At 47.4% G+C, this 10049-nt stretch overlaps 1 protein-coding gene across 1 annotated transcript in view; it reads left to right on the forward strand.

The window, feature by feature from the left end:
* Positions 1 to 4029: 4029 nt before the first annotated feature.
* Positions 4030 to 10049, forward strand: part of pcdh9 (protocadherin 9) — a gene marked incomplete at its 5' end in the record, with an annotated part of 322338 nt that continues 316318 nt past the window's right edge. Inside the window, 2 exon segments of the mRNA XM_014003023.1 lie at positions 4030 to 4088; positions 4449 to 7564. Of these exon segments, the coding sequence (XP_013858477.1) occupies positions 4529 to 7564 (3036 nt within the window).

Raw genomic sequence — 10049 nt, forward strand, 5'->3', positions numbered from 1 at the left:
GACCCCCACTGCTCTGGTGAATTCTGAGTTGCTTCGTGTACGTGTGGGGGTCATATATCTAGTTTATGTCACATTTAGTCAGTCATACTTGTACTTTCCGTGTTTATAAGAGGACGTGTTAAAACACTGTTTCTATGCAGGAAATACCAGGTAGAGCTCAGTTAGTGTTTGTTAGCTGTGCTCAGGAGGGTTACGTTTCATGTTTATTCAAAGTAAAACGTGAAACTTTGAAGTTCATCACAACCGTGATGGTTTATCTGTCTGAGTATGTTTAAAATGACTTTCAGCTGCTTCAACATTTAGTTTTTTTCTCAGTTTCTCTAAAACTGACGGAGTTACTGTCAGTTTTTGTTTGCTGAGTCGGCTTAGCTGTGATCTCGTCCTCACAGGTTACACCAGGAGTGTTCGGTCCTGCAGGTTTTTACTTGTTTCAGTCACTGAATCACTTCTTTAAGTTCTGCTTGAGCTTGTTAGTCCCATTTATTCAGTTTAGGTGAGATGGAGCAGAGAAACAAAGTAAAGCATCCAGGACCAGGACTGGACTGTCCTGCGTTAAACTGTCGTAGCTTTTGGTTGGTTTTGAACCAGAGGATCTAGACTGAGCACGAGGAGCTAAAGTAAAACTTAGTTGTAAAACAAAAACAAAAAAGGCTAACGTGTTAGCATGAACTGAGGCTAAACAGCCGAGCTCGAGGAAACAGCGAACAGGTGTGAGTGGGCGTGGCAGAACAAAGGAGCAGGAAATATGAGCAGATGGCAAAAAAAAAAGAAAGAAAGCAGAAACTAAACCAAAAATCCAACAAAAACTAACGAAAAAAAAAACCAGAGAAACTGACAAAAACAGAACTATTTTCTTCACATTCTTCTCCTGTCTGGGTCAAAGGGAGCTGGTGTCTTCAGCAGTGAGAGGCGGGGGGRCACCTGGACAGGTTACAAGTCCATCACAGGGCCACCGAACCAAACGAGACAAACAACTCACAGCTAGAGTTGAGCCGGTGCCACCAATTAAGCTAATATTCACGAGACAAGCTGCTCGTTTTCGTCTCCTCTCCGGCGTTTTGAATCAGGGGTCACTCAGGGAAGAAGGTGAGGTTTTTTTACGACATGTGACACGGACAGCACATATCAGCGGACGCAGCCGGATCAGAAGATGAGTTCTGGCTTTTTTAGGAGTGTGCTTTCTGTTCAGCAGTCCCAATTACTGCACAATTATCCTCCTGCTAACACACCGGAACACCTCAGAGACCTGGCAAGGTTGGCAAATCTCTACTTAGTTGGATATATTTCTCGTTATGCAGAAAAAAAGAGGAAAAAAAAGCCGGAGACAGATGTACTCCCAGCGAGCGAGTAAGAGCAGGTGATGAGTTACTAATGACTCCAGCTGGCCACCGGAGCAAGACAGTGTTTCACCGCCGCAGACAGTTATGTTGTCACTTTTCCCTCCACATCAGGGTGTCAGACTTTGAGCCGAAGTGACACATTCCCTCCTTTAGCTGTTCTCTCCCAGCTAAGGACACTGATGGCTGAATGTGAAGGCAGAAAGGTCAGGCCACTGGGTTGGTTGTGCTAATGGACTGCTGACCGGGCACTGAGCCGCGCTCTCCAGAGACGTTCGCAGCCCCGGTTCTCACCTCGCCACCGTGTCTCCTGCGTCCTTCACCTCCACCAAAACCCCGCCTCTTATTCTCACTTTTGTTTAGCCGCCTCTTTGCACTCCTTAACGCTTGTGGCGTAATCTGTCACCCCCTCACGGGTGCAGGGGGGCGAGCTTTAAACTGAAATCTTCATTCAGAACTGGGAGGTTTTGGGAGATTTGGAGCTCAGAGCAGGATTAAGGCACCGGCGAGGGTGGGCCTCAAGATGGCAGTGTTCACCGTGACAGCTTCCTCCCTCCTCCTCCTCTTCCTCAGCAGCAGCAGCAGCAGCAGCTCAGACACACAGTTATCTACACAGAACTGAAATTAAGGAAAGATAAGGAGGCGGGAGGCATTAAATGACGGCTGTATCTCTGTACTCTTGATTTACATTTCATTTAATCTGCCGTTTCTTTCCTGGATATCTCGCGTTGCTTCCAGTATGTCGTTTTGCAGGGGCAGAGTTCAGCCTTTGAAACTGCAGAGTAAGATTCAGTTATTACTCCTCAGCATCCTCAGMGCAGAACAACACGCGGGGCAGGAAGCTCATCCCTGCAGACGTGAATACGTTTAGCTCTATTTTCCACTGGAAAAATTTTGAGGTCTTGTGCACAGTTTGTGTGAGGTAATAATATTTCAAATTGKGACGAATGACCTTGGATTTCAGGTTGAACAAACCTGGGGTCGCATTTCCTCTTGCGTCCGCATCCTGTTAGGTTGTCTCGTGAACCTTATATCTTTAAAGAACACCAGCAGCTGTGATCAGAGGAGCACGGAGCTGCTTGGAGACGCTCGTGTAGCTTTGGGTCTTGTTTCTGAACTCCTCAGACGGCCGATCTCAGCATCGTCGTGCTGTAAACAAAAATATTGTTCGTGCCTTTAAATAAGCTGAACTGCTGATTAAAAGCTTGAAGGGTCAAACACTTAGCTGAAAACCTGACTACAATACAAGGATTATCAATCTCTTGCAATTTTTTGTGGTAATTTAGTAAATCTTTATAAAATAATCCACAAATAGTTTATTTTTTTTGTTTGTTTTTGTCAACTCAGTCACACAACGAAGGTGTGTTTTTAACTGAATCGCCTCACCTGAGAGAAGAAGCGTGGTTCTGGTGAGCTGTGACAAAGTAGATGTGATGACATGGAAGAAATGCCAAGGTTATTTCTGAGGGACAAACGCTGACGAGCGGCTGCGAGGCGCAAAAACACAACACAAACACACACAAACACACACACACAGGAGTTTGATCTGTTTATTCTAAGCAGGTCATTTAAAATGGGATGATGAATATGCAGSTTTTCCGGTTGTAGCCCACCTGACAGCACGTGCGAACAGGTTGATGCCCCCCCCCCCTTTTTTTTTTAAAGCCTCTGAGCGTTTGATCTGCCGCCACAGTCCAACACAACAAAGGGACATTTATTCTTCTTTAATTATATGATCATCATCATCATCACCAGCAGCAGCCTCGGGCTCTACAGCGTGTCTCTGCAGCCTGCAGCATCTTCACTGAGCATCTCAACCCGCCGACGCGACCCTCAGGAGCGCGCATGGAGTGACGCGGCCGCCAGCCAATCGCGTCGCGGCTCGAGCCGGAGACGCGTCTGAGAGAGACGGGGCGGTGTCCAATGACGAGGGTCGGCGGGGTAAAGGGGGGGGGGGGGGGCTGGGGGGGCTGGAGTGGGTATACTTCACCACCCCTCCTGTGGGTTTACAAAGAGTTAGTGCCAGATCCTCTGCTGTGGGAGTGAGAGCGCGAGGATAGGAGCGCGGCGCTCAGTCCGTGGAGCTGGACAGGCTGCTTTTCATTTATTTAGGATTTGTCCAAGCGGGCAGGGGATTTCAGTCTGATTTCTCTCCATAAAACCCCCCTTTTTCATTTTTAAAAAAAAAATCTAACCTGGTCTGTGTGGTGATTATTGGAACTTGAATCATGATGACGGGACGCGCGTGTCTCATCCTGCGTCGCTGCCTTCACCTTCACAGGTAACCCGGGAGAGGGGGAAAGAAAAAAAGAGAGAGAGGCTGATTTTTTTCTCTCCTCGGGACGTGCGGGCAGGAGATGAGCCCTGATTCTGGGACTAACGGGAGACACCAGAAACCTCTGAGCTGCCTTTTTCCTGCTGGACGAGCGGCGCGGATCCCGGTTTGTCCATTTCTGAACTTAAACTGAGGAAGAGGAGGAGGAGGAAAGGAACTGCGACACGAGCGATGCAGCCTGAAATTTACCCCAGTTTGTCCGCTCAGCCTCTCCTACCCAAAACCTGCCCTCCTGTCTGATCTACTTGGTGTTTTTTTATATTTATATTCCAACACAGACGTGCGTAAAAGGATCCTTTTTTATTTTTTAATTTTTTATTTTTGCTTTAAACCATAAAAAAAAAAAACTACAGAGCATCACCCTGGATGAGATGAGCTGACACACTCCAGGTTCTCCTCTGCTGCATCGGATCTGGGTATGTAGAATAAAACCRGGTCTCTGAATTCAGCCTCAGACTGAGTGGCTTCATTCATTCGTTTAGGACACACACAACCACACACACACAACCGCACGCACACACACAGCTTTAGTGCTTTAATTTCACCAATCTAAATGAGAAATTACCAAGTCTGTGAAATGTGTTGTGAAGTTCTGTGGCTGCAGGGGTTGAMAATTCTTGGTGAGCATAAAATGTGTTAAGATTAAGCAGCTGCRGCTGATTTTTGTGACTGTTTCTGAACGTTTCTTCTGCTTAGCTTCAACTTTACTGTTGCTTAAATTGCAATTGCTGTGCATGATTTAGCAACWTCACTAAAGAGAAACTTTGTATTTGTAGGTGTGGACGATTCCTCCAAGGATTCACTGACTATAAAAGGTTGCATAGARAGAAACTGAGAAACAAAAAATATCATTACCATGGATCTAAAAGACTATTACCTGTTGGGTGCTCTGCTTGCCTGCATATGGCTCGATCCGTCRATAGCCCAAGAGCTAATCTACCCCATCAGGGAGGAGTTTCAAGAAAATGTTCTTATTGGAAACATACCAAGAGACCTAAACATCTCGCATGTTAATGCTGCCACTGGTGCAAGTGCTAATCTAGTGTACCGGCTCGTCTCCAAAGCAGGAGATAACCCACTAGTCCGTGTTCTGGCCAGCACCGGGGAGATTTTCACCACATCAAACCGAATCGACAGGGAGAAGTTGTGCCCCGGCCCCTCGTTCGAGGACAGCGAATGCTCCTTTGAAATCGAGGTGGTCATCCTGCCTAACGATAACTTCCGGCTGATCAAGATTAAAATAATCGTCAAAGACACCAACGACAATGCCCCCATGTTCCCGTCTCCCGTGATCAACATCTCCATCCCRGAGAACACGCTCATCAACAGCCGCTTCGCCATCCCCTCGGCCACCGACCCGGACACCGGCCCCAACAGCGTCCACAAATACGAGCTGATCAACGGGCAGAGCGCCTTCGGCTTGGACATCGTGGAGACGCCCGAGGGGGAGAAGTGGCCCCAGCTCATCGTGCAGCAGAACCTGGACAGGGAACAGAAGGACACGTACGTGATGAAGATCAAAGTGGAGGACGGGGGCGTGCCGCAGAAATCCAGCACTGCCATTCTCCAGGTCACCGTGACGGATGTAAACGACAACAAACCGGTGTTTAAAGAGAGCCAGATAGAGGTGCACATTCCTGAAAACTCCCCCATCGGCACATCTGTGATGCARCTCCAAGCCACAGATGCAGACATAGGAGCAAATGCAGACATTCATTATGTATTCGGGGCTCAGGTGTCCCCTGCTACAAAAAGACTCTTTGCATTAAACACAACATCTGGCCTAATTACAGTACAGAGACCTCTGGACAGGGAGGAGACTGCTATTCACAAGCTCTCTGTTTTAGCCAGTGATGGCAGCTCGAGTCCAGCCAGAGCTACTGTTACCATAAATGTAACTGATGTAAATGACAATCCACCCAATATAGACCTGAGATACATAATCAGTCCCATTAATGGCACTGTTTTCCTCTCAGAGAAAGATCCCATCAATACAAAGATTGCTCTCATCACGGTGTCAGACAAAGACACTGACATTAATGGCAAGGTCATTTGTTTCATAGAGAAGGATGTGCCCTTCCATCTGAAAGCCGTCTACGACAACCAGTACCTGCTGGAGACGTCTGCGCTGCTCGACTATGAGGGGACGAAGGAATACAACTTTAAGATCGTCGCTTCGGATTCTGGGAAGCCCAGCCTGAATCAGACGGCCCTGGTGAGAGTCAGGCTGGAGGACGAGAACGACAACTCTCCAATTTTCACCCAGCCGGTCATTGAGCTGGCCGTCATGGAGAACAACAAACGCGACCTGTTCCTCACCACGCTCAGCGCCACGGACGAGGACAGCGGGAAGAACGCGGAAATCGTGTACCAGCTGGGGCCCAATGCTTCGTTTTTCGACCTGGACCGTAAAACCGGGGTCCTGACTGCGTCCAGGGTGTTTGACAGGGAGGACCAGGATCGGTTCCTCTTCACCGTCACAGCCAGAGATAACGGGACCCCTCCTCTGCAGACGCAGGCGGCTGTTATTGTGACCGTGCTGGATGAGAATGACAACAATCCCAAGTTCACACACAACCACTTTCAGTTCTTTGTGTCAGAGAATCTGCCTAAATACAGCACTGTGGGGGTGATAACTGTCACAGACTCTGACGCTGGAGAAAACGCTGCTGTCTCTCTTTCCATCCTGAACGACAATGAGAACTTCATACTTGATCCTTATTCTGGGGTGATAAAATCCAATGTGTCGTTCGACAGGGAGCAGCAGAGTTCCTACACGTTCGACGTCAGGGCGGTGGATAGCGGTAGACCGCCTTGTTCCTCTGCTGCAAAGGTGACCATCAATGTCATCGACGTCAACGACAACACACCCATCGTCATCTACCCGCCCTCCAACACGTCCTTCAAGCTCGTCCCCCTCTCCTCCATCCCTGGATCTGTGGTAGCGGAGGTTTTCGCGGTCGACGGGGACACGGGGATGAATGCGGAGCTGAAATACACGATTGTGAGCGGTAATACCAAGGGTTTGTTCAGAATCGACCCGGTCACTGGAAATATCACGCTGGAAGAAAAACCTGCTGTGACAGACATAGGCTTGCACCGATTGGTGGTCAATATTAGTGACCTGGGGTATCCCAAGTCCCTCCATACTCTGGTGCTGGTGTTTCTCTACGTCAACGACACTGTGGGCAACTCATCGTTAATCTACGACCTCATCCGGCGCACCATGGAGACCCCGATTGACAGAAACATTGGCGAAAGCAGTGAAACCTACCAAAGTGGCGACTACCTTACTATAATGATAGCTTTCGTTACCGGCGCCTTGGTGGTGATTATCGTCATCTTCGTGACTGTGCTACTGCGATGTCGCCACGCCTCCCGGTTCAAAGCGGCACAGAGGAAGAAGCAGGGTGCAGAGTGGATGTCACCCAAYACGGAGAACAAGCAGAACAAGAAGAAGAAACGCAAGAAAAGGAAGTCCCCCAAAAACTCTCTGCTCAACTTCGTCTCCATCGAGGGGAACAAGCCCGACGACCCCGCCCACGAGCCGATCAACGGGACCATCAGTCTGCCCACCGAGCTGGAGGAGCAAGGGATTGGACGGTTTGATTGGAATGCCACGCCCACTACCACCTTCAAACCCAGCAGCCCAGACCTGGCCCGGCACTACAAGTCCGCCTCGCCGCAGTCGGCCTTCCACCTCAAGGCTGACACGCCCGTCTCRGTCAAGAAGCACCACGTTATTCAGGAACTCCCGTTGGATAACACGTTCGTCGGGGGCTGTGACACCCTCTCCAAGAGGTCCTCCACGAGCTCCGACCACTTCAGTGCCTCAGAGAGCAGCTCCCAAGGAGGGTTCAAAACCAAGGGGCCCATGCACACCAGACAGCAGGTAAAGGAGCACTTTTACTGGTCTATAAGTACTGCCTATAACTGCCCTGTTCCACAGTGCTAAAGTGCCAGTCTAGATTAGGAACTCACTTAAATGGTAGTTTGGGGGAAAAGAAAAAAAAAACGAGAAAAGAGTCCTGGAGACTTACAGCTTCAACAAATTCTGCTGTTTCTCATCCAAGACAAAGACATGAAAAACAGAGAAAAGGTACAATTAATGAAGCTGATCATTGACTCAATAATCAAGTGTAATTTGGGAATGATAATCATCAAACATCTGTTTTGTCGTTAAAAATATTCAAACCATATTTACCAAATGCAAAAGGGTGAGTGATTGCCATGCCTTACTTTTTTCTCTTAGATCGCTGTTTAAAAAAAAACTACTAAATACCATTAACTGTCTCAATGTTCATTGTGAAAGAAACATTTTTTTCTTGCCTGTCTACTCAGATAACTGTCAAAAATCACAGCAAAAACCTGCAAACACACACACACACACACACACAAAAACCCAAACTATTTTCACCTCTCTCCTCATACAAACGTGTTCATGTGTTTTGCTTTGTTTTGGTTTTAGTTTTTTATTCCCTCCTCTTTATTTTTGGTGTCTGTTGTAATACCACAAAAGATTTTGTAACCTTTTCAACACCTGCTGCAGCAGCAACAGTGAATAATTAGTGTGCTACAGTGGTTTTGTGAATGTCACTGTAGGCTTTGCTTCATCATCTAAGCTTGAATTAAATGCCTCTCTCTCAAATCACACCAGCGAACTGAGTAAAGCTCGTCTGGAACTTGATACACATCCAATTCAAAACGGATTAGCCAATAATGAGCCTCAAATTTCAACGTAATCCACGCTGCTTTTTTATCAAAGCCTTATTAATTTTTCTGCTAATAAAGCATCACCGCACAACACACAGTTCTAATCTAATGGAACACACGTGGACAAATACAGGAGGGGTTTGGGGGKTGGGGAGCAGCTGTCAGTGGGTCAGGTTTGGTGGTACTGAACCTGTAGGTGGCACTGTTGCGCTGCATGGCACCGCCTGGCACCGTGCCAACCTGCAGTGGAATGCAACGGAGGAGAGGGGAAGAAAAAAAAGACAGAAACCTATGTTGGTGTTTTTTAGTAAAATACTGGCAGCTAATGATGCAGAGGCTGCATGGGGAAGATTGATAACGGCAGTTAGAAATGCGAGGGATCAGCTCCATCTGAAGAGGGGAAGGGCGGGATTAAATTGGGGGGGACGACGCACGCCTGCGGGTCACCGCGTCCGGGGGGATTGCATTTAACTAGTTTCTGTGTGAGAAGTGGCCGTCAAAAGAGGGCATKCAGTTATCCACCGGGCTCTGCTGCTGCTGGTGTGTGCACTGATGTGTGAGAGACACGAGACGAAGCGATAAAATAGGTGACGGTGGCTGTGTGGGTGGGTGTGGGAGGGGGGGGGTACACTTTTCCAGCCCTGGAGGGGAACACATGAGATATGACACTATACTGTAAGCACAACTCCATTGATTTGCTCAGTCATCCCACGATTCTAAGCAAGATTTACAGGAATCAATAAGTCTGACAAATGATTCAAAGAAGCACACAAACAGGGGCAATGTGTTCTCTTTAGTGCCACTGATAATATACACTTTTGCACTCACAGCTCTGTGTAGTTTGATTCATAGATTTGGAGGTTTTTGTGTACAACATACTGTAAAGGCAGCTGCAAATCTAAGAAAATCTTTAAAGCTTCTCTGAAGAGTTTCAMAATAAAAGACAAACTAAGGTCAGGTAAATTTACTAATTCAGWTTAGTTATGTAGCAGATAACGTAAAAATAATGGTTGTTTCTCGCTGGGCTGGGTGGGGTTGAGTTGTAGAGACGTCTGCCCTCCGGTATCCTGAGTTTTTAACATGTTCTGAAAATTTGTGCGACTTTTCATTTGAAAAAGTCCCCAAGTTGTCCCATCTGAATTTCATAAACTAGTCCAAGTCTGCCTGTTTTTGTTTCAAATCTACGGAGCCCATAAGGGGACATGGAGAAAAAAACAAACATGGATCCTGCCTTAGTTTTGCACGATCCTGAAAAGTTTTCTCAGGAACTTGCAAGGGTTTCTTAGGATCCTGCAAAGGTTTCTCATGATCCTGCTAAGGTTTCTTAGCATCCTGCAAAGGTTTTTCAGGATCCTGCAAAAGTTCCTCATGATCCTGCGTAAGTTTCACAGGATCCTTCAAAGGTTTCTCATGATCCTGCAAAGGTTTCTCAGGATCCTGCAAAGGTTTCTTAGGATCCTGCAAAGGTTTCTCAGGATCCTGCAAAGGTTTCTTAGGATCCTGCAAAGGTTTCTCAGGATCCTGCAAAGGTTTCTCAGGATCCTGCAAAGGTTTCTCAGGATCCTGCAAAGGTTTCTCAGGATCCTGCAAAGGTTTCTCTGGATCCTGCAAAGGTTTCTCAGGATCCTGCAAAAGTTTCTCAGGATCCTACAAAGGTTTCTCAG

This window comes from Austrofundulus limnaeus, unplaced genomic scaffold, assembly GCF_001266775.1.
Source record: "Austrofundulus limnaeus strain Quisiro unplaced genomic scaffold, Austrofundulus_limnaeus-1.0 Scaffold16, whole genome shotgun sequence".
Classification (NCBI taxonomy): domain Eukaryota; kingdom Metazoa; phylum Chordata; class Actinopteri; order Cyprinodontiformes; family Rivulidae; genus Austrofundulus; species Austrofundulus limnaeus.